The sequence below is a fragment of the Acomys russatus genome, chromosome 14, assembly GCF_903995435.1.
Source record: "Acomys russatus chromosome 14, mAcoRus1.1, whole genome shotgun sequence".
NCBI classification, from domain to species: domain Eukaryota; kingdom Metazoa; phylum Chordata; class Mammalia; order Rodentia; family Muridae; genus Acomys; species Acomys russatus.
Genome location: NC_067150.1, coordinates 60,453,014 through 60,480,655, shown reverse-complemented (window position 1 = coordinate 60,480,655; position 27,642 = coordinate 60,453,014). Strand labels below are relative to the sequence as shown.

Genomic DNA, 27,642 nt, shown 5'->3' with positions numbered 1-27,642 from the left:
ATTCACGACCCGAGACACCCGATTGACAGGAAGAGCGGAAGAATGTGAGTCTGACTATACCAGCATACAAGTGCCACCAGAACAGTCTACGATCGTCCGAAATAAATATTTATGTTTGCCCTGTGTTCTGTAGAAATCAGAAGTGAGAAAGGGAGACGACAATCTGTGACAAAAAATTACAAACAGCATGAGGGTCACACTTCTGGGTGTCACACTTTGAAACAAACAATTTGCTTCAGTAACTGCTCTCAGCCTAACCGCAAGTCCTCACTTCTGAAGCCCCGACCTTATTTCTAAGATCAAAGGGCTAGAGCAGCAGTGCGGTTGTCCCCCACTCCAACCCTTGTTTGCTTTGGTTGTTGCCTTGTTTTCACTTCTTTCGAGTAGCAGCCGTATTCCCCCTTCTGGAAAATCCAGGCAGTGTCTTTCCTCTTTGCCACCCCAGATTGCTGCTCGGACCCACCCAACCATGTATTCTTACACTTCTGGGAGGCCCCTCCCCTGCCAAGGCATTTCAGTAGGAAAACCAGTATTTTCAGTATTTCTGTGCCTCCGACTCCTTCACACAGGTAAGATTGTTTCTTGGTTGACAACACTAGTCAGAGCCAAACTCAAAGCTCACTAAAAGAGCTCACTAAATGTTATGCAAATGAATTCTTTTCTCTGCTCTGATACTGAGTCCCTTTATGTTTGTGGTTATTTTTTGTTTGTTTGTCTGTTTAGCTGCTGGCCTCAGATCACCCCCCCCCCTCGCTGAGGATGACCTTCAACATTGGGTCATCCCGCCTCTGCCACAAGGATTACAGGAGTGTACCACCATGCCATGCCTGCCTGCTTTATACAGAGCTGGAGACTGAACACAGGGCCTCTGGGTGCTCTCTACCAACTGGGCAACAACACCCCAGCCTATTTATGGTAGGGCAGTGTAACCTGCAAACTCTATCAAGCTCTCCCCTTCCCCCAAATCATAGACACTTTATTTTCTAGGCAACCTGAAAATTTGGATGAATCAAATCAAGGAGCTAAACAGTTTCTGCATCCATATTTAAAATTGTTTTGATGCCAAAAGGATCATCAGTGATTCTCATTATTGACTTGTGTGTGTGTGTGTGTGTGTGTGTGTGTGTGTGTGTGTATAAAGGTCTTGATTTGAAAAGGAAAAACGCTGGGTTTCACTGACATTTAAAAAAAAAAAAGAAAAATTGAAAGTGGAGAATAAAACTGAAGTTAAAATTTTTATGGCAAAACAAGGGTTTTTATTCAGGTCTTAGCTGCTTGCAAACGAAATGTCACTCAAACATAGTGTAGATTCAATGGAGCTTACGTTTCTTAAAAACGATCCTTACTTCCTTCCAAAAAAAAAAAAAAAACCTGTAGAAATTCATTTTCTAGTAAGTCGTTTCTAATATCAGCATAAGATAACAAATTACATGTTTGAACCTGGTGAAGAATGTCTCACAGCCTGTGAGAAAATATTCACAACCTTTGACCTTTTCCACTAGCCTGATGGGAATTTCATTGGCACCAACGTGGCTTTTGCTTGCCATGAGCAAGCATCCACTAGAGGGCAGCCTTATCTCAGATGTGATACTGCTTTTTTAAAACAGCTCTAAGAGCTTGTAATGTTCCTATAATTATTTTTGTGACGTCTTTTATTTTCTTTGATAGTTTAATCAACATAAGTCGAATCATGTATCCATAAACACTGAAGACCCTACTTTCACAAATTATAAAGATTACCCCGTGGAGTTATGAGACCCTTCTTTTGTGCCTTAATATGTTTTAAACAAAGTTGTTTTTGTTTTTGTTTAATATCTAAGTCATATTTTCCTTTTTCCTATGTGGTGAGTTCAGCAGCAGGTCAGCCATATCATACCCGGCAGCTGGAACTCACTTTTGTCATCAAAATTTCAAGTGTTTCTACACAAACTAAAGCACATTTGAGGAAGAAACTGACCAAGAGTGTAAGACCATGAACTGCGAGTGAGATGGAAGGTAGAGGGACAGCAGAGCTTGTGTGTGTGTGTGTGTGTGTGTGTGTGTGTGTGTGTGTGTGTATGAGTTTCTACTAGTTTTCAAACAGCTGTCTTCAGTTTGAAGGATGCCCAACAGAGCACTGGAGCAGGGCAGAGATGTGTTCTTGGTATGAGATGATTTTTCTAATTCAACATGGAATAAGCTACTTCTGGAGACAGTGAGCTCCTCATCATAGGTGTTCAGGGATGACAGGACATCCGTATCACAGGAATGCCGAGGAGGACACCTGGTTGCTGATGGGACTTCAAGTTTCATCTCTCCCCGAGCCTCTGAAATGACAGCACCCCTCAACCCAGTAGCTGGAGAGGTTAAGCACCAACACTGGGAGAGGTGAGCTTCTGCGTCTCAGTCAAGAAAACGTCTATTTCTGCTGATGTGAAAGACACCAAGTCTCTCAGCAGTGGGTACACCACCGCCCCTTGCTATCAGCACAGCCACAGTCATAAACACTCGACCACGCGAGACATATTGAGATGAGAAGGCACATTTGTAAACCCCTCCTTTCCTAAAGATAAATGGAACAGACAGACAACTATCTGGTCCTGTTCTGCCCTAATGGTGACTCCTGGCGCACGTTAGCGACCCTGCATGATGCTGTTCTGTGTTGTTTAGGAAAGTCACACTTAGGTTTCTCCCACATCTTAATACGAAGCAGCCTTAATGAAAATCATGAAGAGCAAAGAGAAGCAAATGAGAATAACCCCATTTGTACCAAATTGATTTTATTAAAGAGTAATTTAAAGATATTAGGCTCAGCAAAGCATTACATAATTGAATCTATTTTCCCCCCATATAAATGGCAGATTTATTTATACTAACTAGGAGCAAAGTTATGTACAAGACATTTTTACAACTTCCTTGGTGGCGGGGGGGGGGGGGGGTTTGACAGGAAGATGGTAGGACTTGATGGCCTAGTCCAGGCCCTACTGGTTGTCAGCTGAAAGAAATTGGCTATGGTGCTTGATCTGTGTAGCTTCATTTTCGTCAACTCAAATGCATGGGATCATCAGAGGACATAAACAGGAGTGTGTGCGAGACATGAAGTGCAGGTTAGCTACACAGATTGATACCTCTATTGGTTTGGGAAATGCCTAGTCAACTTGAGGGAAAAGTCAGAAACTGACAAAAGAAAAGCCCTGGCAGGGAGCAAACTCGGCCTTGCTTTTTATAGCCTCGAGAGCAGAGGTTTAAGTTATACCGTCATAACCTGACAGGGGCTAGCATTTCACTTAAAAAAAAAAAAAAAAAGAAAGAAAGAAAGAAAATCTAGAAACAAGATATTTCAAGTGTTCCCCTCCCCATATTGCCAATTAGCTAATACGAGCTCTTATTTAAACCTTTTCTCTAGGTCTGGTGCTCTGACAGTTTATGGGAAAGGCCACAGTCCTGATGGTCACGAGAGCCCGCACGGCGAACCTCTCTGTTCACCAGTCCCAAGGCCGGAATGACTGGGAAGCATTCGCAAGGAGTGGGTAGATGGAGACATAGATTTCTGTCTGTCGCTCCTCTATGGGTCAGCGGGTGGGCTTGAAAACATCAATAAACATCAGTTCATACTTGATGTCACAAGTGAATGTTTAAAAGTATATTTTAAATTAGAAAAAATATAAAATGAATATAGCTGATGGAGTTGATATCTAAAAATTATGGGTTTTAACGGTCAAACATGAAACATACAAACTAAAGCAACCTTGATTTTCTGCAATAAATATTGTGAGTATGTAGCCAACAGGAAAAACCTATTCTCTCTTTTCTTTCGGTGCTAAGGAGAAAGGACCTGTACATACAAAGCTGCTGCTGCACAAACCAAGCTGTACCCAGGCCTGCACAAACACCTCTATTACACAGTATACCCAGACAACAAATTCCACATGGAGGACTTTTCTGGTGGTGAAATTTTTAAGAAAAACAAACTCTACAACGCCTCTGAAGATCCATCTATCCAGACACGAAGTTAACTTGGGTTCTACCAAATGGCCCTTTCTAAATATTACCTATCTTCTTAGGAGCCACAGGGCTAGTTACAAAGCCAATGGTGTTGTGATCCCCAAAGCTTGGAAGGAAAGATGTGAGGAAAGGGGTCTAGGGGACCATGAATCTATTTTCAGGTGTATCTACTAGGCATAAAAACAATCGGGACTTAAAGTATATATATATATAAAGTATATATTGCTTTCTACCTGGCTAATGTTTACAACTATAGTGCTCAGCTCAGGTGACGGCCAAGCACCGACAGAAGCGTTCTTTTGTTGTGCATGTGACATAACTGAAATACATAGCATTGAGAGGCTGCCTATGAAAACCTCACTTAAAATACCATCTCAGGACAGTCAAGGCTCTATTTACAGCCATGCACAGGTTCAGACATTCTGCCTTTAATTATTTTTAGTGCTTGTTTTATTACATCTATATGCATGTGGACATGTGCGCGCCATGACACATATGTGGAAGTCAGAGGCTAACTTGTGGGAGTCGGTCCCTCCACTTGCTGAGTCCCAGGAACAGAACTCAGGTCCTCAGATTTGGCAGCCAGAGCCCTCATCCAGTGAACCGCCTCTCAGGCCTCAGACCTTCTTCTGTCTTTCAAACAATTGAATCCTCTTCACAAGATCAAAACATAAAATAAAACAAACAACAACAAAATGCCGCTTGGCTAAGTAGTGGCAGCCATTTGAACTTTTGCTTTTCCAGGTTCAGCCACTACTTTCTCTCAGTCCTATCCATCACAGGGTCCCCTCAATGGGACACAAGTCTCAGGTCAGGGATACCACAGGAAGGATGCTTAAAATGAAACTAGAAACTGAATCCGATTTTCACATAGTAAAAAAAACAAAAGCCAAATTCTTCCAGACTGTTCGAGTTAAGTGTGACACGGAAGTCCAATAAACAGAGTACTTCCCAAAGGCTCAAGGTGCCTTGCATCTGTGCGACAAACTGCAAGAAGCGTCCATGAGAGAATGGAGGCCTCCACCTGAGCCCCCAGGATTCCAAGTCCCTTCTACACAAACAGGGGCTGCAAAGCCAAACAACGCCAGCCCAGCCGCTTTCGCTCTGAGTCTTTTAGCCCTCAAGCTACCAGCCGGGAGTACTTGGCCCATGTGATGACTGACCAAGTACCCTTCCTTGCCTCCACAATATCACCCCTACTCTCTCCCTGCGCCCCAAGGAGCAACACAAATGGTAGTGGGGACAAACACACACACACACACACACACACACACACACACACACACACACTGAAGGAAGCTGCCCAAACTCAAGGCTGATACTTCCTAAGCACAGAACCACTTTAAGCCTAAACTAATTTGACAACTGACACAGAGAGAAGATTTTCTTCTTTGGTGCGTTCAAGAAGGCCTGATTTAACGATGTTTAAAAAAAAAAAAAAAAAAAAAAATCACCATTAAACCGGGCAACAAAGAGGATGTCTCTCTCTCTCTCTCCTCTTCCTCTGTTCAGAGGTGTTTTACACACCAAAAAGCTATGCTATGAAGACCCTTTCTGTTTTGCATGAAGAAGAATCTAATTATATAAACTTTTGCATATGGAACCAATTTAACTATTAAAACCAAGAGGCAGCAGGGAAGCATTTAATATGATCCCGGGCCAGTTCTTTTCCTCCCTTAAATCTGATATGGAAACACTTTACAGCATTCTTTGCTTTCCCACAAACTATTTCTCTTCAGTTAAGTTTTGCACCAAAGCAAGACAATCCTGTCAAGACACAAGCCGTAGAGATGCTGAAACACTCTAATACTCACCCCACCCCACCCCAAGCCTGGGTTTTAAAGAAAACTGCACTGATGGGACTTGTAGGTTACAGTGTTTTTGGTTTTTGTTTGTTTTTCATTCTCAATGACAATACTATCAATCTAGGATATTTTTTTTTGGCAGCCAGAGGATGGGTTTGTGTGTGTGTGGGGGGGATGATTTGGGGGTAAATACTGAGGATCTCGGGGCTTTATCACAAAGCCAGTTTGGCTAGAACTTCCCTTGGTACTAAACCTACAAAACCCAAAAGCCAACTTATTAAGAAAATATCAGCTCCAAATAACATCACGAAAGGATATTTCCTTAATGTTTGAGGGGTTCACTGTTCAGTAGGAGGAAAGGCAATTAGAAAGTCTCCCTCAGCATCTCACCTTTCTCCCCAACAACACAAGCGGCAAACAGAATGGAAAAGGGCCATCTCCAACACTTCCCAAACAGAAAATTCTTTTTTTTTTTTTTTTTAATTTAAGGAGGCAAGGGAGCAAAATGCAGATGGCTTCATGGCTTCTGAAGTCAGTTTTCACTTGAGAGGAAGCAATGCTAAGGTTTTCTTTTGGGGAGGGGAAACAGATTTCTTTTACACAATAAGAAACCTCAACACCTTTCCTTCACACACACTTAAGACCACGGGAAGCTCTTTCCTCTTTTGCTACCCCAGTATCATATTATAAAAGTGATTCAATCACACTTCCCGCAAGCGGTAGAGGAAAAGACTCTAAATTTGCCGTGGGCGCATCCTACAAGAAAGATTTCATTGCACACAGCCAGCTCATCTCGGCGTCCTGAACGCTTCGACTTGTTAATAATTAATAAAAGATGCCACCCAATCTCTAAGTAAAAAAACAAAACAAAACAAAACAGAACAAAAAACCCACGGTGATCTGAAAGTAAAGCCAGCGCAGTTGTGGTACCGGTGTCCTTCATCCTGGATTGCAACAACAAAATAATCCTGAACCTAGCAAACGTTTAACGAGCACCAGGGCGCCCGCGATGGCGGGCAAAACCCTTGCAAGCCCATTGGGGTGCTCAGCTGTTGCCCATCCCCACCCCGCCCCCCGCTCGGAGAGCAGTGGTCACTGTGCCACAGACAGATGGGGCTTTAAATCCCCAAGCCGGGCGACTGGGCCTGCACACTGCTTGGGCAGATTATCCGCTGTGAGGACACAGCCGGCCCAGGATCGCGCAAAGTACTGCTGCGGTATGAGCCTCCCAGGGCCATCTGCAAATGTCGAAGTGTGTGTCTAGGTCTCTCCCTGCGGCACAAGCAACTTCCTGCGCACCTCCAAACTTTGTCTCCATCACAAACTTCCCTAGCTTGGTTGCGCTTCTTCCCGCCTCACCTTGGGGAACCTGAAGCCAGCATACCGTTTCTCTTTTTTTCGTTCTACCTTACTACCGCCCAGCTCTAAACACCGGATCAAGGAGGAAGGCCCGGGGCGAGGAGGCTTGACCGCGGCCAGCCTGTGCCCGCAGGCCCTCGCAGCGGTCTAACCTCGACCTCTGCCCGCCAATCCCATGGGCTGATCGGGTTGTCTCCCTACATCCATGCACTAGTGTCTAGCCCGGGCGTTCAGCGGCCGGGACAGCGGCCGAGGGCGTCTTGGCACGTTCTGGGAGCAGGGCAGGCTCCGGCCCGCGCGCTTTCGGAAGTGGCAGCGTCCACAGGACCCAACGCCGCACTTCACTAACCCGCTGGCCACTCGGACGCTCCCGAGCAGCAGAGGGTGGAGTGGCCGTGCGGAGCTCCGACGCCTGGCCTGGAACGCTAACCAGTCCCGAGAATGACACCACCAGCGTTCGCATGCAGGGCCCAGCCTGGCCGCCGCTCCTCCCCCCCTCCCAAACATAGGCCAGAGCTGTCCCGGGGTGCGGGCCCTGGGGACCCAGTGTGAACGTCCCCGGCTTCCTCCCAGTTGCCAGATCCGCTCTACGCGTCCCAAGCCGCCGCGACTCTCGGCAAACTTTCTTAGGGAAGCCCCGCTGGGTGCCATGCGCACCCAGGCGAGTGACAGCGGCTAAGGAGACGCTGGAGGGGCGATCGGGCCCGTGAGTCCAGCTCCCACGACCCGAGGCAGGCCGGTTCCCTCCTCTGGGCTCCAGTGGCTACGTCGCGGTGGCCCGGGAGGCCAGGTTGGGTTCGAGTGGCTGCCCCTTAGCTGTACGTGCGCTTGGGCAGGCGCGCCCACCCCTCCCCCTGCGCGCCCTCCTCCCCGCCCCCCGGAGCCGCCAGTCCACCCGAGTCCCCGCGGGCCACCCGGAGCTCACCTTTCATCGCTGCGATCACAAAATACATCCTTTACGCCGCGGTGCGGAGAGCGCAGGGAGAGCCGACCGTCCGACCCCGGAGCCCCCTCTTGCCGCCGCCGCCGCCGCCCGAGCCACAGCAGCAGCTGCCGCAGCTGCCCGCCCGCCGAGAGCCATCCCGAGCCATAAGAGGCTCCATGTGACCGGCTGACATCACGGCCGCCGCTCTGTTTACACCGCGCCCCTCCGCTTCCTCCCGGGGCGGGAGCGAGAGGCGGGAGGCAGGAGGCGGGTGCAGTTGGGCGCCGCGCCCCGCCCCCGCGGGCAGGTGACCGCGAGCGGCCCACCCGGACGCTGTGCTGCCCTCGGGCGCTCCCGGGGGCCCGCGCTAAGGTCCCCAGCCACCCTCTCACTAGCCGATCACCTGTGGCGGCCCGGAAGCTCTCTGCCACTCTCCTGACCACTTTCCACACGCTCCAGCGACAACCCCCCCCCCCCCGCCACCCCCCACCCCTGCTTCAGCCGAGCACCGGGACGCCACTAACCGCTCGGTCCCGGAACCCTTCTCGGTGACAAATCCACCCGATGGTTAGCTAGAACCAAGCTTCTGGTCTGAGGACGCTGCAGTCTCCCTAATGTTCCAGAGCATCCCAGCCCCCCACATCCCGCACAGAGGAAGGAGCAAGCTCCCTCCTAGACCTTCGGGACTCACCCAGCTCACAGCTTCCATGGTCCTGTTTCTCAGCTGCCCGCTCAGGCAGCATCCCGCACCCGAGACCGCCTGTTTGTGAAAAACTAGAAAACCATGCCTGCCTGCTAAATGAGCCCCAGGTGCCAGGCAATTTTAACTGCTCATTCCCTCACCCTATCTAGAACTCTCCAGAAACCCCATCTACAAGTAGAAATGGCGCTGGCTTTCTAACCCCAGAGATTTAAAAAAAAAAAAAGGCACTGGCTGCATTTTAAACAGAAGAAAACACAGACAACACCATTAGCCGTGCCACTCAACTAACAATTGAGATTTACTTTCCTCCAATGTTTGAAACTTTTTACTGGGTTTATGGGAACGTAAATCACGGTTTTATTTCCGTCCCCAGATGAATCTCGTTATGATTAATTTCAAGACTACTTACCGGGGCGTCTGCTTTACTTAAAACATTGGCAAGTACACTTACAGTATTGAGCATAACAGAAGAAAAAAAAAATATATTTTAAGCCAAGTTTGCTTACCTAGTGCTGTTCTGAGACACCCCCCCCCCCCCCCCCCCACTCCTGATGATCAAACAGGGAAGGTCCTAGTATTTCTCTTACTTATAACCAAGCTGTCCTTGACCCATGTATTACGGCCATAATTCAGAACACATGCAGACATCTAGCCCTGTAGCAAAGATTCCAATCTGTCCACTACCCATCCTCCCAACCCCATGGGGGGGAGGGGGGAGGGGGGGGGGAAGAATCAAGTTTTCCAAACATTTACACAGTGCTGGGCCTGGAATGATCAGAAAACTTCATTGGCTTTCAGTCAAGCTATGGCCTTACAAAAATGTTTGATTTCAGACACATTCATTCCCAAATAGAATTTTTTTTTCTTTTTTAAAAATTCAACCACAAAAATAAGAAGTGACAGGATAAGAATGTGAAGCCAGGACCTACCCATGTTAACTCAGCTGTCGGCCATAGTGATGTGGACAAGGGTTGCAAAGGAAATCAGCCATACCCACTGTAATGTTTACAATTATGAAATGAAATCACACCATGTTCCCATGATGCAACGCCATCTCCCAATGAGGCAACGCCCCATTCTTCAGATTTGGTCCCCGGTTCCTTGCGCTAACAACGTGAAAAGAAGGGTGCCGCCACACTAGCTGACTGGTGGGCTCTGGGGGCCATTTTCCTTCCCTTTGTATTGTCAGAGGGGAAAATCACACAGTCATGGAGCGCGTGCTCACGTGTCCTGAGCAATGCAAGTGGATCTCGGTCTATAGCTGAGAAGCGCGTTACTTGAAAACAGCATCTTGCTTTAGGTAAGAGCCCATAGCCTGCCCACCAGACAGCTGACTCCGAGCTGAATAGTCTTACATTTATAGCAAATGTTATTTCCAGGCCATTTCGAATGAAACCGATGATGAGGGATGACATGTGAGGTGACATGGGCTTCCACAATTACAAATAGCATGATCTTTCCTCCCACAGAGAGGTCCTCAGTAGAAACAGAATCTCATCACACCTATTTGAAACATTTACACATTTATTCGGCGGTGAAGACATTTCCAGGATAATGTAGCCCTGACCTTGCCCTTTGGAGATGTGTTGTTCTCACATCCTACAGCTAATGAGCAGCAGAGTTCAGATGGTAAGTCATGAGCTTCCTGGGTGGCTAGATGCTCTTTGTAATACACGCCTCTATTACATATCACCAGCTTTTAACCTAGGGGAGACAACTGCACTTCATAGGAACGGCTTTTATGAAACCTTCGAAAATAAAAATGAGAGGCTTAAAAAAAAAAAAAAAAACAGATGACCCGTGGAATAAATTTCCTGTGGAATTATAAGTCTTCGACCAAACAAATAAAGCCAGGAAGAAAATGCTACATATCTTCCTTCAAGGAAATCAAATTGGAACCTCAAACGATACAAAATTTCACACACTAAATTAAAATGCCATCATATAAAGACACAGTACAATATCAAAACATTATAAATACAGAGGAGTGATTCGATTTTTGTTAAATAAATGCAGTGGAATACCTACTCTGGAGGAAATAGTTTTAAGAAATATATTCTTTGCATCCTTTAAAACAAATGGTCTGAGCTGAGCATGGTGGCACACGCCTTTAATCCCAGCAGAGGCAGGCAGATTGCTGTGAGTTCGAGGCTAGCCTGGTCTACAATGCGAGTCCAGGACAGCCAAGGCCACACAGAGAAACCCTGTCTCAAAAAAACCAAAACCGAAACCAAACAAAACAAATGGTCTGAAAAAAAAAATATTGATTACAAGAAGGCGATCCCATAGGATGGGGATTCTTTCCGGTTAATGGAGGATGCTACACAGACCTTAAGAACACTGGTGTTGGCTAACCTCAGCAAAAGGTCAATATGGACTTATAATCACGCGCAATTCACCCACAAGTTTACACGTGCCCACAGACTCATACGGGGCCCCATTGGGCTTGTCCCCGTGGACCTGGCATCGGATGGGAAATGGACACACAATGTGGATACCCACGAGCAGAGTCTGGTGCACTTCTGCAGGGGTCCGGATTGCAATCCGGCCAGGAAGTTGGTGACAACCTCTTTGCCACAGGTCCAGGAAGTGACCTGGGCTCCCCGGGGCCGGTTCCTGACTCTAGAGACTCATGGCTGCCCAAGATGCAAAGACAGCAGTGGGCAAAGGGCTTAGCCCTAAACGAGTCATTCCTACCACTGCCTCTGAGGTTCAAGGGACACCGCAGAATGACAGCGGAAGGAATAGAAGACACGGAGAAGGTCAGAGACGTCCCGTTCTCCTGACACTGAACACTCACTGTAAACACGAACTCACAGCAGCTGCAATGGATTATGGGCCCTACTCAAGACAGGGCTTTCCCACAGTCAGCCATGAATTGTGGAAGAGTTCAGAAGACCCTGCCCTCTACTCCAGGAGGGGTGTGTGTGTGTGTGTGTGTGTGTGTGTGTGTGTGTGTGTGTGTGTGTGTGTGTGTTCACTGTCTTCAGTTGTATACCCACTAGTGAATCTGCCAACCTCCAGTGGATAATTCCAGTTTTAAAGCCAAACCCAGAGAGACACAACTGACAGAAGAAGACAGCAATGTGGAAGATGAGCAGGGAGGGAAGAGAAAGCTGGATAGGTAGGGGAGGGAGGAAGAAGAAAAAGGGCAGGATGAGAGCATCCAGAACGCATCACAGACATGCATGAAATCGTCAAAATACAAATTTAATAAAAAAAATGATTCTTAGCTCTTTGAGATTTGGGTTTTTGCCACACAGAGGCCCGATCATATGATTTATCACATCCAAGCATGGACATATAACATAATTTATTACATCCAAGTGTGCACATAAGGCTTTGTAGGAGAACATCAAATCAGTGGGTTGAGGAGTTTGCCCCACCTCTCAAGGTCTCAGAACAAGATGCTTTCAGCCTCTCTTTCCTAAAGCTTGATGATTCAATTAATTTCTTCTTAACTGGACAGGGAAGAGGTGACCCAAAAGTTATTGTAGTCCTAGACACTTGTTTCGACTGGATCATTGGTCGCCCTATTTTGGATCCTTCAGGAGCTGGACCATTCTGGCCAAAACAGAGCCGTGGATCATCTTCCTGAAAGACCAAGAGGGCCAGCAAGAGGACCTGGGGTGCTACAGAGAGGGCACATATTTCCTTATGCAGGCTATGGCCTTGCTAAGTTTGAATGTAGAAGGCCTCACCCACGGCTCTATGAGTAATCCTAGAGAGATTCCGAAATCAAGAGTAAGAGAGGAGACCCTGGATTGATCTTGTTTGTTAATGTTAAGAGGAGGGATGACCATTTTAATATGGCTTGTCTGTCTTGTTCACTGTTTTAAGACCAAAGTAGAGGAGCATTTAAATATGCAGGAGAGTATGCAAATATATTGTACATGAAAATTGATGAAACAAGCAGTATTTTGGTGGCAAACGGTGCCTTCAGTTTTACACACACACACACACACACACACACACACACACACACACACACGCACACACACGCACACACACACACTTTTGCTAACTGACCACAATTACTGAATATCTATTTCAGGCCTACAATACTCCAGAACCAAGAGTGCACAGAATTGCTTTGGTCTTCAGAAGTTTTACCAATGGAGGTGACCTTTCCTCTAAAACCCTCCAGAAGTCAATCGCTTCTCTGCACGAGGCTGTGCTTTTCTTCAGGAGCCCATTATCTGAGTGGCCTGGGCTACTGGCGGCCGGGAGATGGGTGGCTATGGACCACTCCCGTGCCTATTAGCAGAGCAGACCGTTGAGGTGGGTGGTTTGGCTGGAGCCAGGCTGTACTTCATGGACTCTCCGGAGCCAAATATTTCATATGGCTGTTAGGAAACTCAGAGATTTGGCCTGTGTTTTGTAACCATTACAATGAGGAAAAGGTTGAAGTTCACTGGCAGGCAGAGATGACCAGCCTCCACACACTACATGGGCAGCATGTGCTGCACCGCACACACACACACACACACACACACACCTGCTAAGGCAGCAAGCAAAGAGACAAGAGGGTCCGTGTACCATTAGGTTCTCAGAGGTGTCTACATCTCTAAGGCTGGCAGAAGAGGCCACGCATGATACCTTTTTCTTTCCTTCTTTCATGCAGAGTAATGCGTTTTGTTGTGGAATTTGCACACACGAGCGACTGTACTTTGTTCTCAGTTGTCCATCTTTCCCACTGCTCACCTCTGGCTATTTCCCTTCCTTCCGCTCGGTAGCCCACCCTCTATTTTCTTATCACAAACAGTCATTCTGTCTCTCTGTCTTTGTCTCTCTGTCTCTGTCTGTCTGTCTGTCTGTCTGTCTGTCTGTCTCTCTCTCTAATCTCTAATACAGAGATTACAAGTAAACCTAAGAACATCCCTAGCCTCTCTCTGTGATACCTCTGACAAGTCATTTCACCTCCCAAGACCAACATCTGTCCCCCCACCCCCATGGGACGAGCGAGTAACGTAGACATCAAAGGGCTTTACTGTCACAGCCACTCATGTTTTCAGGAGCATCGTCATCCCTTTCTCCGTGTTGGGCTTTTTTCATTCACTTCTCTGAGGAGCCTGATTCACTTCCTCAATTCTATCCTACAGCAGAGTGAGCTTCGGCATTTTGATGGAGAAGCTGGGCTCAAAACCAGCCTGCATCCTACTCACCAGTTGAGTGATCTTGAGCAAACCTTTGTTTCATCACATGTGAAGTCAGGACAGTAGAGCTCTGCAGGGTCATGAGGCAGATTAGCTTAAATCGGTATAAAGAAAGGTTGGGATGCCAGCACTTAGGAAACAGAACCAGCAGCCTCCACCTTAATAATTCCTGTAGATTTTCAAGGTCTGGACCATTTATTTGTTACTCTCAAGACTTACTTCTTACTGGACTCTCAGAAGTAGAAGCTCTCAGCAAAGGCAGCCATGTCTCCTGGCAATCTATTCCTGGCATTTTTCTTTGGCTTCCTTCATTCTCTTCGCTAAGACTCTAGCATATTCTGCAGCCTCCTCCTCCTCCTCATTTTTGTTAGTGTCCTGTTTCTTCAGAGAAAAGCATTGGTGTTTGTGTTGCAGGTTGCATGGAGTGACAGGGCGGTGAGCCTCTGGCGCATTTGTCCTGGGCTTTTTACCTTCTTTGTTTAAGGGTTTTTTCCCATGACATACTGGTGGAAAGCATCTTCTTTAGAGAGACTGATAAGGTTTGTGAGCTCTGCTGGCTCTTTTGAGCCCCAGTGGCCAAGGCACAGTAGTATCTATCGGTCTGAAAATACACTTTTCCTCTTCCTTCTTTTCTTTTCCTTTGTGACAATAACCAATTGGGAACACTCAAAACTGGCATCCACAATGCGTCCTCTCTCTCCAGCTCTCCTTGGTCTAAACAAGAATGCTCCTTGCTTAACAGCAGGCTCACTCTACAATGGGTCACGACACATTGCTTCATGGAAATGCCTTGTTTGTTGTTTTCCCCCACCCACTCCAAGCCACACCCCCACTGATCAGACCACACAACCTTTCTACTTTCTCAGGCCCCCAACAGGTCCTCCTGCGGCTACACACCTCACATAGAAAGTATCAAGTTTGAGTTTGTGGTGGATTTCATTGAGTTTCTGACAGCTGGTAGCTGGGGAGGAGGTACGTAGCTTCGTCTCGATGCAGCCAAATGCCTAGGAAGTGCCACAGAAGAAGAGAGCTAATTCCTGTATTTTAATACACACAAGAACCCATGCCGACTCAGAACCCTGATCCTCAGTGAGGAGTCGTTGAAGGAGACCTGCATGCTATTCTGTTCTCTACGAGGCTGCCGCCACGTTGTTTTACGTAAAATAAGTATTTATTGGAGTTGAAGAGTACAGCGTTCGCCATTCCAAGTGTGAAGATCTGAATTCTGATTCCTGGCAGCCGTGCGAGAAGCTGAGTCGGGCAGCGTGTAGGCCCAGCACCATGGAGGCAGAGACAGGGGCTTGCAGGCTAGTCGGCTTAGCCAAATTGGCAAGCTCCCGAGGCCATTCAGAGACTTACCCTCAGAAAAACAAGGTGGAGATCAACTGAGGAAGACACATTACTTCCTTCTGGCCTTCACATTCACACACCTACATGTGCATGTGCACCAGTGCGCACAGACATGTGAGCACACACACGGGACAACATTGAGTGTTCATTAAGTAATTGCTCCGTAAGTAGGAGGGGCATGTACAAATTAAGAATTAGGCACTGCTTGCCCTAAGAGGACTGTGGTCAGGCGAGTCCTCACATTTCTTTTTCTGTACGAGGGCAAGTTCCCACCTAACGAGTAAAGATCTCTGTGCATGACTATGTTAGGACATGGAGAGGGAAGGAGAAAGGCCAGGACTTTAAGATGTCCTGTAAGGGGTCCGTGATCCAGCAGGAAAGAGACTGAATGAACATGGTGCTCTACTGCGAGGCAGAACGTGTGATGCAAGTGCTCTGCCGAACAAGGGACATGCTAGTCAAGAATGAGAGAGCGGAGGCTCGAGCGATGGCCGAGTGGTCAAGCGCATGTGCTGCTCTTGTGGGGTTCTCAGTAGGTGGGGGGTTCATGACTGCCTGTACCTCCAATTCTCAGGGATCCAATGCCCTCATCTGGCCTCTGAGGAAAGGACATATATAACAAAGAAGACACACAGACACAGATACACATAAACTAAAAATACATACAACCAAGCAGACACGCAGACACAGATACATATAAAATAAAAATAAGTAGAATAATAATAATAATAAAAAGAAAACCAAGAGTGGTTAATGTGTACAGAGCTAGATTTTTTTTTTAGAAGAACTTCCTGAAGAAGGGTCCATCTAGGCTAGACCTTGAAATCCTGCCTAAATCTTGGTAGAAATAGGAATACAAGGGCTCCAGACTCCTGATAACGGTGTGCAGAAAAAACAGAAGAGCAGGCAGTGCTAATAATGGTTCACACTAGCATAAACTATGCGTAGACAGACAGGAGAGAAGGTCTAAAAGGTGGGTCCATAGCTACATTTCCTTCCTCCCTTCCCACACTTTGTCTGAGTCCATCAGACAACAGGCATTCAGCAGGTCACGGAGACACAGGCTGTAACCTCAGCACTTGGGAGGTGGTGGCTGGAGGACCAGGAACTCAAGGTTATGTTCGGCTATAGTATGAGTTCAAGATGACCTTGGGAAATGAGACTCTATTAAAAACCAAGACAAATAAAAATTAAAAACCAAACTGAATCTATTCAGAGACTATTTTTTTGTTGGGGGAAGTGGTTGGGAGTCAGGGCACAAGAAAGAAACTGTTCTTGAGAAAATAGATGTCTTCTCACAGCTGCCTGTTTTGTAATCTTATTGCAAGGATTAACGGTTGGCTTGGTAGTCATGAAGTTAAATTATGCTTAGTAAAACACACAGAGCCAATGAGCTCAGCATCACAGCACACGGAGGAAGAGTTAAATAAAACGTGGTGTTATTTCACTAAAGCTCAGCAGAGCATTTAAAGATGAATAAGATAAATTGAATGTTACTTGATTTTTGTGTCTCATCCATTTTGGCTCTGGAAATTATAACAGACAGTTCTATTAATATTCGCACTTTGTAGAGAGGCTGTATCTCACTTTTCTTTTTTAAAAAAGCTACGATCATATAAATACAAAATAATGGAGAAAAGATAAACACTTACAGACGGTTTTGCCTATTTTTGTCATGCGCGATCAAGACCACACAGTCATGTGGGCTTTGTTGGGAAAGTCAAGGCTTGAAGTGAGGAAGTTTCCAGGAGCAAATGCTGCCATTATTTTGCTTTCATAGAGAAAATATGTTCCTGTTCAGTCAAGCAGAGTAATCAATTATTCTGCATTATGAAATCTTCATTTTATATCTATTGACATTTCAGACAGTTGTGCCGCATGTCAATAGCGGTTTGGATGCTCATATCCAAGCCCGAGCTTGCAGCACGGGGCTCATGCCACGCAGTGTTCCACCTGCAGCCTCCTCTCACTCCCGGAAGCCCATCTATTATTTATGCCCAAGTCCAGTGCAATGCAACTGTGCCCTGAGCACTTGAACTGGGACAGGCTCGAGTGGGTATTTTTGTCTTAATAAAAATGTTAGTCTTATAACTATGTTTAATTCATTTTAAATGTTAGTCGCTTCCTTCCTCTTGAATCGAAAAGCATTCCTATGTTCCTATGTATTGTGAGATGAAGATGACTAGATTAGGCAACCTAGTCACATGGTGTTTTAGTAGTAGTGTTTGAACACCATCGTGTGTGTGTGTGTGTGTGTGTGTGTGTGTAGGGACACATGCACGTATGTGTGTGGATAGCAGGCTGGAGGTTGATGATGTTAGCTGTCTTTCTCTATTGTTTCCACCTTATTTTAGAGCCTGGGTCTTCACTGAATTTGGAGGCACAGGTGTGTGGCTGGCCAGTGAACTCCAGGGATCTTTCCGTCTCCAATTCCCTCTCTGGAGCTAGGATTGTAACTCGGGACCGAATGATCGCCCTAGCCCTTCAAAGTGGCTTTGGATGAAGAGTCAATCCAAATGCTTCCATTTTCTCCCCTGCTGGCTGACCATTTCCTGGGATTTCCTGTGCAGCAGATGTGAAGTTTTCTTTCAAAATCCTTTTTACCAAATTATATTCTGTTTTTTTCCCTATGCTCCTTTTAGAGAAAAGGGAAGTAGGGAAGAGAGAAATGAAGTGACCTGTCCTGAGACGCAAGTCCAGGATTTCGGCAATCCCTACGCATAATGGAGTCTAAAGTGTTCACTCACTATGGCACAATGCTCAAATAATTTATCACTTGTTTTTCTTGCATTCAGAACTACTTAGCAATTTAAAAATAGTAGGCTGACTTGTCCAGGAATCAAAAATTGCCACTCTAATTCTATCTAGGCATAGGTACAAGGAATTCTATCACCAGCTCCTGTAATGGAGCAGGCTTAGCATGTGTCATCATGAATTATTGCACAATTTAGTAAATTATTTAATTGCTACTAATGAAGAAACATTTGTACACAGTTGTAATTACCTTGTTTGGAAACAATGTTACCATTTGTATATTTAAGGAACACTTGCTACAAATTAACTCTTGAGGGAAGTTTTTTGGGTTTTTTTTTTTTTTTTTTTTTTTTCATTTTAGAAATACAACCCTAAATAACAGGATGTTGCATGTAAACCTAAGGAAATTAAAAAATACAAACACCAAGAATAGCATTTCTAAAAGCTAAACACAACAAGTGTGTTAGAAATGTAGAAAATAGTAATTTTATAGTTTACACTGTTCTACAGAAGTCATACAAGACAAAGCCACCTGGAGCTTCTGCTGTAGCAAGTGTAAATGGTGCTGTTCTTTCTGTGAGAGATTGTGCAACAGGTGGCATAAGATCTTATCTCGTCCACCTACTCGACACCGAGCTTGAGGCATATACCCATCTTAGGAAGAGCGCTGAGTTTTTAGTATGATTCGGGTAAAACTCTTTCCTACATTTAAGTGGCTATAGTAAGTGTGTTTATCACAAATGTCATTTGTACGAAACAAAAGTACATGTGTAAAGGTAAGGTGTTCTGACATCACAGAGTAATATTTAAAGTAATTGTTAAAATGCCACACTACAGGAAGGACCTGTTGGGGCATCAGCAGTTACATCATTGAGAAATGACTGATACACATTATTGAATTTGCTGTAAAGGCTTGGGAGCAATGACAGACTTAGACAGCCAAGTTTGCCCATTATTCCAAAGGTTAGGTACACCTCGTATGGTGAAACTGAGTTTCACAAACCAGATTGAGATGGCGAGTTCATTTACGACATCCTCACTCCTTGAAATACAATTGAGCTAATGGAGCGAAGCCATCATAGACAAGGAAGAATAAAAACAACAGTAACTCTCAGATTGTGCGCTGAGTCTCTCTGGCTTCCAAGGCCATGGGCAGCTAGCCCACCCGTGTCTGACGGTTGCCCATGGTTAAATAACCACACACAACAAAGATAAGCGGCATCGTCATATTTTCTCTGATGTCTGCTCTCTATGTTCTCAAGGTCAAACTGCCATTTAACCGGGCTCTTCCTGTCATGAAAGACTTGTGCCCTCTGATAAATAATGTTTTGTTTTGTTTTTTTTAAAAAATCACAGTCAACTATGCGGGATTCAGTGCTTATGTGTTCCCTGTCACCACATGAGATTTGGGCATTGCAAAAATAAGAGGAAAGAAAATGTTCTGTGTGTTCAGAGGCAACACCACTCAATTCACCAACTAACATCAAATAGTATGTAGTATTTATTTTAGGCGCACAGTATATTATCAGCTAGAAGGACAGGTGAAGACATCGAGTGCTGCTTTGTTTTTGTGAGTTACTGTGTCAAATAAGAAACATTGTACTTTGATTAATCCTTCTGACGGAGTTTGACAAAGGCATTTAAGGGCAAAGCCACTAATACAGTCAAGACCTAGTTCTCTCAGAATCCCCATACACCTCTCTGCAGCCAATGTGTCCTTCTATTCAGAATTCTGGAAAATGGAGCTCCGTTTTATTCTGTATATTTTGGCTTCTAAAGAGGGAGATAGCTCAGCCAGTAAGGTTCTTGCTTTACAGACACAAGGACCTCAGTTTGATCCCTAAAACCCACATTTTAAAGGCCAGGTGTATAGGCACATGCTTATAATTTCAGCTAAGCGAGGCAAAGGCAGGAAGATCCTTGGAACTCACTGACCAGCCTAGTCTGCTTGGCTATGTCCTGGGCTGGTGAGAAGCCCTGCATGAAAAGTAAAATAAAGCAAAAACAAAAACAAAACAAACAAAAAACCCAAGCACACAAAAGCAAAGCACAAAACAAACAAACAAAACCCCCAAACAAAAAAAGTGGATGGTACTTGAAGAGCGGAGCTGAGAATGTTCTCTGTCCTCTACAGACAGGTACACACAAGTGCATCTGTACACACACACATGTGTACACACACACATGTGTACACACACACGTACACGTATGCATGTGTGTACACATACAGTATACTAGCATGAAGTCTTTTGACTCTGGTCAATGCATACGTGAGATTTATCACACATTTTGAAAACACCACCCTCCCTTTTGATCCAATAAAGTTGATTATTCCTTCCTCAACAGAAGAGGAGTGTTTTCTGCCATTTTGGAACCACAGTTAAATCTGCTGTAAGTGTTCACACGCAGGTGTGTGAGCATGCGTGCTTACTTCATGTTGGTGAATATCATACAGGAGGGATGCGTTCGTTTCACAGGGGCAATGCCTAGCTCTTGCCAGAGTGGCTGGGCTACTTTGCGTTCGCTCTAATTGCTCTGCGTGCACACTGGCACCTGTAGCTATCTGATATTGACCCATGCATCGTCTCTCTGGTTATGTGTTTAATGAAGTCATCGGAAATGCTGACCATGGCATCGTGTTGCTCAGGGAGGATGTGGGGCCATCCCTCTGTTAGTCTGTGCTCCTAGATGGGGGACCATCCCTCTGTTAGTCTGTGCTCCTAGATGGGGGACCATCCCTCTGTTAGTCTGTGCTCCTAGGTGTGGGGCCATCCCTCTGTTAGTCTGTGCTCCTAGATGTGGGGCCATCCCTCTGTTAGTCTGTGCTCCTGGCGTTCCCGCCGAGGTGAAAACATAATCTTGCTTTATTCATGGTTCTGTTCAAAGTCACCGTATTTAATGCACTCCGGTCATTACACTGAACTCATGGCCAGCCATGCCATGAGTCCTGGATTTGTGGCCAGCCATGCCGTGAGTCCTGGACTTGTGGCCAGCCACGCCGTGAGTCCTGGACTTGTGGCCAGCCACGCCATGAGTCCTGGATTTGTGGCCAGCCACGCCATGAGTCCTGGATTTGTGGCCAGCCACGCCATGAGTCCTGCATTTGTGACTGAAGGGAGCTTTCAGACCACTCCGAGTTTACTCCACAAGTACATCCCTGACCCTCCTTCTCTTAGGAGCCCCCAGACAGCTCTCTGGTGAGCACCACATTGCCAGTCATTTTAAACAGTGAGGTCATCAACAAAAAGCACAAAGATTAGACAAATGTGACGCTAAGCAGACTTTGGAGAAAGCCCACTTGTTTCCAGTCCAGGAGATGAAATGAGAAGACGGAGTGCTGCCTCAGTTGACCTCAGCTGGGAACGTGAACTTCATGATTGGATGCCCTGCATGGTTGCTTGCCTGACCATGCCCAGAAAACCAGCACTAGTCTCAGGGGTCAAAATAAACGTTAGCGATTGTAAAAAAATTCATAAATATAAAGCCCGCACACTATTTCTCCACCTGTTTTTGTCACTCTACCTTCTCAGTTTAAGTGTCATTATCTTTGGGAGGTCACGGAGAGGCCCCTAAGCTTCACCAGGAAAGTTCTGGGCCCCATTCGCAGCCTGCCCTTTTTGTGAACTTGAATCCTCGCTTTTGTCTTTTGTTTGTTTTTAATTTTACCCTGTTCTTTCCCTAATGCTATTTCTTTTTCAAAAATTAGTTTATTTGTGAGTGTGTATGTGTGAGTGTGTATGTGTGAGTGTGTATGTGTGAGTGTGTGTGAGTGTGTGTGTGTGTGTGTGTGAGTGTGTATGTGTGAGTGTGTGTGAGTGTGTATGTGTGCGTGGGTGTGAGTGGATGTGTGGTGTGTGAGGTGTGTGTGAGTGTGTGTGGTGGTGTGCGTGGTGTGTGTGAGTGTGTGTGTGGTGTGTGTGTGAGTGTGTGTGGTGTGTCTGTGTGAGTGTGTGTGAGTGTGGTGTGTGTGCGTGTGTGGTGTGAGTGTGTATGTGTGGTGTGTGGTGCGTGTGTCTGTTGCGTGTGTAGTGCGAGTGTGTGTGTGAGTGTGTCTGGTGTGAGTGTGTGTGCGTGTGCTGTGAGTGCGTGTGTGTGAGTGTGTCTGTGTGCGTGTGTATGTGGGAGTGTGTGTGCGTGTGTGGTGTGTGCGTGTGTCTGTGTGCGTTGTGTGCGTGGTGGGTCTGTGGTGCGTGTGTGTGCTGTGTGTGAGTGTGTGTGCGTGTGTTGGTGTGCGTGGTGTGTGTGCGTGTGTGTGTGCGTGTGTGTGTTGTGCTGTCTCTGCTGTGTCTCTGTCGTGTGTGTGTGGTGTGTGTCTCTGTCCCCTCTGCTGTGCGTGGTGTGTGCGGTCCCTGCCTCGTGTGCATGTGGGTGTCGTGGCGTGTGTGGTGTGTGTGTGCTGTCGCTTGGGCCTGTGGTGTGTGTGGTGTGGAGTGTGCGCGTGTGTGTGTGGTGCGTCGTGTGTGTGTGTGGTGTGTGTGGCGTGTGTGCAGCGTGTGTGCGTGTGTGTGTGTGGCGTGTGTGCGCGGTGTGGTGTGCCGTGATGTGCGCGTGTGTGTGTGTGCGTCTGTGGTGTGTGTGGAGTGTGTGCAGTGTGTGTGTGCCGGCTGTGGTGTGTGTGGATGTGTGCGCGTGAGTGTGTGTGTGTGGTCTGTGTGTGTGTGGAGTGTGTGAGAGTGTGTGTGTGTGAGTCTGTGTGTGTGTGGAGTGTGTGAGAGTGTGTGAGAGTGTGTGTGTGTGTGTGAGTCTGTGTGTGTGTGTGTGTGTGGAGTGTGTGAGAGTGTGTGTCTGTGTGAGTCTGTGTGTGTGTGTGTGTGGAGTGTGTGAGAGTGTGTGTGTGTGTGAAGTGTGTGAGAGTGTGTGTGTGCGTCTGTGTGTGTGTGTCGTGTGTGCGCGTGTGTGTCTGTGTGAGTCTGTGTGTGTGTGTGTGTAGTGTGTGAGAGTGTGTGTGTGTGTAGTCTGTGTGTGTGTGTGTGTGTGTGGAGTGTGTGAGAGTGTGTGAGAGTGTGTGTGTGTGGAGTGTGTGAGAGTGTGTGTGTGTGTGAAGTGTGTGAGAGTGTGTGTGTGTGTGAGTCTGTGTGTGTGTGGAGTGTGTGAGAGTGTGTGTGTGTGAGTCTGTGTGTGTGTGGAGTGTGTGAGAGTGTGTGAGAGTGTGTGTGTGTGTGTGAGTCTGTGTGTGTGTGTGTGTGTGGAGTGTGTGAGAGTGTGTGTCTGTGTGAGTCTGTGTGTGTGTGTGTGTGTGGAGTGTGTGAGTGTGTGTGTGTGTGACGTGTGTGAGAGTGTGTGTGTGAGTCTGTGTGTGTGTGTCGTGTGTGCGCGTGTGTGTCTGTGTGCGTCTGTGTGTGTGTGTGTTGCGTGTGTGAGAGTGTGTGTCTGTGTGAGTGTGTGTGTGTGTGTGTGTGTGTACACGAATGCTCTTAGGCGCTGTGTGCATGCGTCATGAGAGGACAACATGCCGGAGTCAATTTTCTCTTTTCACCATGCAGGTCTCTGGGATTGAACTCAGGTCCTCAGGCTTGGTGGCAGGTGCCTTTACCTGCTGAGTCATCTCATCAGCCTCGCTCACCTGTTTATTTGGTAACCATTTGCGCTCTTATTTCTAGAGTCAGGGAAAACACCGTCTGTCTTAGTCTCTTTGTATCTCCCATGATGCCAAGGTTTCTGGCACATCCAGCTTCCCAGTAAATATTTGTCAACTAAGTGAATGTCTTGCTGAAACTGGGACAGATGATAGAAGGAGTGTTGGGATTGGGGTGGGAATCTGGTTTCCCATCCTGACTTTAGCACTGACTGGTTGTGTGACTGTAAGCTTCACTGGCCTTGCCTAAAAACAAAACAAAACAAAACAAAACAAAACAACAACAACAACAAACCCTATCTCTAATAATGGTTTTTGGAAAGACCTGAAAAGTTAGTTAATAAACTCTTAGATTCTGGTGTTCTGTTAGTTTCTGATCATTATTCCACCAGGACAGTTTATAGGCCAGAATTAGAAGCTTATACTAGAGTGAATAATGCAAAATATTGTCACCCAGTAGTGCAAACAGTGGGCTGCTGTGGGCATCCGGGGGACAGTGGGCTGCTGTGGGCATCCGGGGGACAGTGGGCTGCTGTGGGCATCCGGGGGACAGTGGGCTGCTGTGGGCATCCGGGGGACAGTGGGCTGCTGTGGGCATCCGGGGGACAGTGGGCTGCTGTGGGCATCCGGGGGACAGTGGGCTGCTGTGGGCATCCGGGGGACACTGGTATAGCCGCTGCAGGAAATGCAGAGGACTCAGAGAGTTTTCCATGGAAAAGCACACATTTTGTTCCTCAGATGCTCTGACTGTGGGCTGTGTGGTCAGGATGTCAGGCTTTACCATCATGGGAACCACTACTTGGGACTCCCGGCTCTGGAAGCCTTCGAAAGTCAGGACTGACACCGTTTTCTAACAATGTAGCACCAAGGTGGTCTGAATTAAAATAAGCTGCTAATTTATTCTACTTCAAAAGATTTGTTGAATGTTTAAAAGGGATGCTTCAGACACAGAAGTTTGTTCTCTCTGGAAATCTGATGGCTTTCCCCACCGCCCCTTTCAAGCATTCCTACAATACCTATTTAATTAATAAACATATCGTGAGTCTATCTGAAATGGTTTCAAGGCAATCAATCCAACACGAACGGTTTTGGCGGAATTGCCGCTCGCACTCTGCCTGCATACACCGAAGGCTAACTAAACAAGTCGGTGCCGTGGTGGGTCAGAGATGGTGCCTGTCACTCACCGCTTACGTCACTCAAAACTTACACCAATGGTTGCCTTATAAAATCACGATCATCAGATGTGATTAAGTGACATTCTTTGAGATCACAAGTCTTCAGACGATTCAAAACAAGATGAGTCGCGGCAGAAGAGGGAGCGACAGGGAGGCAGAGGTGCTAACTATGAGCATCCAGTTGCAGGGCAGAAGACATTCGTAAAAGTGGCTGTCTACAAAATGCCCATTGCTTCCTAACTTACGCTTTTGTAAACTTTTCTGGAGACAACATTCCACCACCATCACCTTCCACCCATGAAGTTCTCATCAGGAAACAAAGGACAGAATCAAACCCAGAGTTTAAAACAGCACCTGCCGACAGGCGTGCTCCGGGTACGCTCTGCCGAGCTGTACAGTTGCTTCGCAATAGTTCCCAGCTATTTTAAATGCTCCTGGATGGGGCTGCCGACTTGTCAGGGAGCAGGAAAATGCTATGCCATTCCTCCCGAAAATTCCTTGCCAGAACACAAAAAACTTGGGACCATTCTAATAGAATCAAGGATAATTGGAGAAAAAGGAAAAAAAAAAAAAAAAAAAAAAAAAAAAAAAAAAAAAAGAAAGAAAGAAAGAAAAAGAAAAACAAGTTGTTTTTCACTGGGAAGATTTCAGTTTGAACTAGGCAAATGAGTCTAACATAGGGCAGCTGGGCTATGACTCACAACCCCTTGGAATTTGGGCCAAAGTGAGTATTTCCTGAGGTCGAGTCTGATGTGCTTTGTGCATCCCTGGTGGGGCCCAGAGGGTATCAAATAAATTCTGCTGTTGGGAGGGATGAATGAATGAAAGCCTGTCTATCTAATAATGACCCATGGGTTTTTGCATCAGCAAAAGATTCCCATAGGAAAACCGAACTGCATTCGGAACTTGTGTCTGTGAATAATTCTATTTTAATCTCTTTGACGATTAAAAAAATTTATGCTCAGAGTGGACTTTTTTGATTTTTTTTTTTTTAAAAACCAAGGTGTGAAAAACACAGAAGTGTTTTCCAGAACACAAAGTACAATTATAGTTCTTAGAAAGCTATATTGGTATACGGCGTGTGTGTTTGTAATGATAATTTTAAATTTCCTTCAGAGATAGTTCTGGGAGCAGCATTGAGGCGAGACACTGTAGGGGGCGTCTGAGAAGGGAAGCTAAAAGATTCAGGCTCTTCGGCACTAAATACTGTCATCAAGATTCAGAGAGGGGAGACCCTGTTTTCAGTGTGTGCACAAGTAAATTACAAGATTAGCTACATCACAACAGCGGTCAGAGAAGTACAATTGTGACAAAACCTTCCACAATTAGAGAGCCCCCTCTCTACGTGCAATGTAGAAGAAAACAAAAACAAAGTGGCCCAAAGGAGGAAAAGGAGGAGGAGACAAACAAACACACTAGTATGGACAAAGTTAGAAAGACTCCCATTAAAAGCCTGGGAAGCTGAGCTCAAGGCGTGTGCTTCCAAAGCGGGCTCCCGGGGTCACCAGGATGGCTTTCCTGTCTGGAAGACAGACTCCTGAGCACCATGCTGTCCCGAGGCTGAGCACACTAAGGATATTAGGGAGCGGGCATCAGGAAACAGTTGTACCCTTTGGACACAATTAAGGACGAAGAAAAAAATTCAGGGTACATTATTAACAGAAGAGATTTCATAAAAAGACAAAAAGTGAGACATAAAGAACTAAAAATTATGACAGGACAGGTTCACTTAGTATAGGGACCAGCCACCAGCCACACCTTGGCTGTCTCGAGGATATCTGGTGTTCCGGCATACTGCAAAGGCCATACCAATTAATGTTTATAATAGCTTTGAATCATTAGAATGACTTAGCCCACAAAAGCAGTGATTATATAATATGCTTCGAAAACCCTCCCCTGCAAAATAAAAGTGAAGTTGTCTGAGCATTTATAGAGATGTGCTCCGTAAAATTAGTTTATACGGGAATACCTCATTTCTTCCCAGTTGTCTTTACACGCAGAATTGCTGTGCGTGTCGGTGATGATAACGCTTGTTACTTCAGACCTTGCGATCAGGGGTTTGGCTACATTGGGTTCAGTAAGAATTGCCCGAGGTCTCCTGACAGAAGAAAGATTTTTTACTTAGTAGGACACCTGTGCAGCCTATGGAGTTTTTCATTCGAAGCTCACGTTCACTAGACGTTGATAAAATAAAGCGATTCAGATGTCCCTTCCCTCTATTTAGATTAGACTTGTGCATGTTTCCTTGGATAATTCAGAGCTGGGGTTTAAATATGGAACTTTCTAGTAAGATATTTGTAGCCATTGTTAATTCTGTACAGTGCTTAAACTTGCCAGAATTCTAAAGAAGAGAAGGTTAGCAGTAAGGGGGAAATTCAGTGGAAAACAGAAGCAGGAAATCTTCAGCATAACTTGGCAACTATTTCCTTTTAAGTACAATTGACTAACAGTTTTGTCAAAGAACACTTTTATACACACATATGCTGGGCACTGATGCCGTCTTCAATGGCTATGGCAATTTATTAAAAAAAGCAACAACAATACCTGCTTGCCTGTTGCCAGGGCGACTGGCACACATTCATGAGAGCCAGTGAAATTGTGGGAGGCGTGGAAACTACCACTTGCTCACCTGCCAGATGACAGCCACTCTGTGCAGACACCCTGGTGGTCTGCAGATAAATTGTCCTGGTTCCTGCCGAGGAAAAGGGAATTCACATCCTAGAATGTTCTAGACTATTGCCCAGATACTTTGGGCTTCTGTCTCTTGGGTTCCATATAGTGTCCAGACTTCAGAATAGCTTTGCTTTTCGTAATGAAATCTCCATGACAGCAGCCCCAAAAAGAAAATATATTTCC

General features: G+C 46.0%; 1 protein-coding gene across 3 annotated transcripts in view; it reads right to left on the bottom strand.

Annotated features, from left to right (window-relative positions):
* Positions 1 to 27,642, bottom strand: part of LOC127198672 (nuclear receptor ROR-alpha) — a 195,191-nt gene that overhangs the window by 89,176 nt on the left and 78,373 nt on the right. The window contains exon 1 of one of the 3 annotated variants that reach the window (XM_051156735.1): positions 8,074 to 8,261. The exons of 1 other annotated variant lie outside the window; for it this stretch is intronic. In XM_051156735.1, coding sequence (XP_051012692.1) covers positions 8,074 to 8,101 — 28 coding nt within the window. In that variant the 5' untranslated portion in view covers positions 8,102 to 8,261. Of the gene's footprint in view, positions 1 to 8,073; positions 8,262 to 27,642 lie in introns of those variants that run through there. One more of the 3 variants, XM_051156734.1, reaches the window with a different exon arrangement.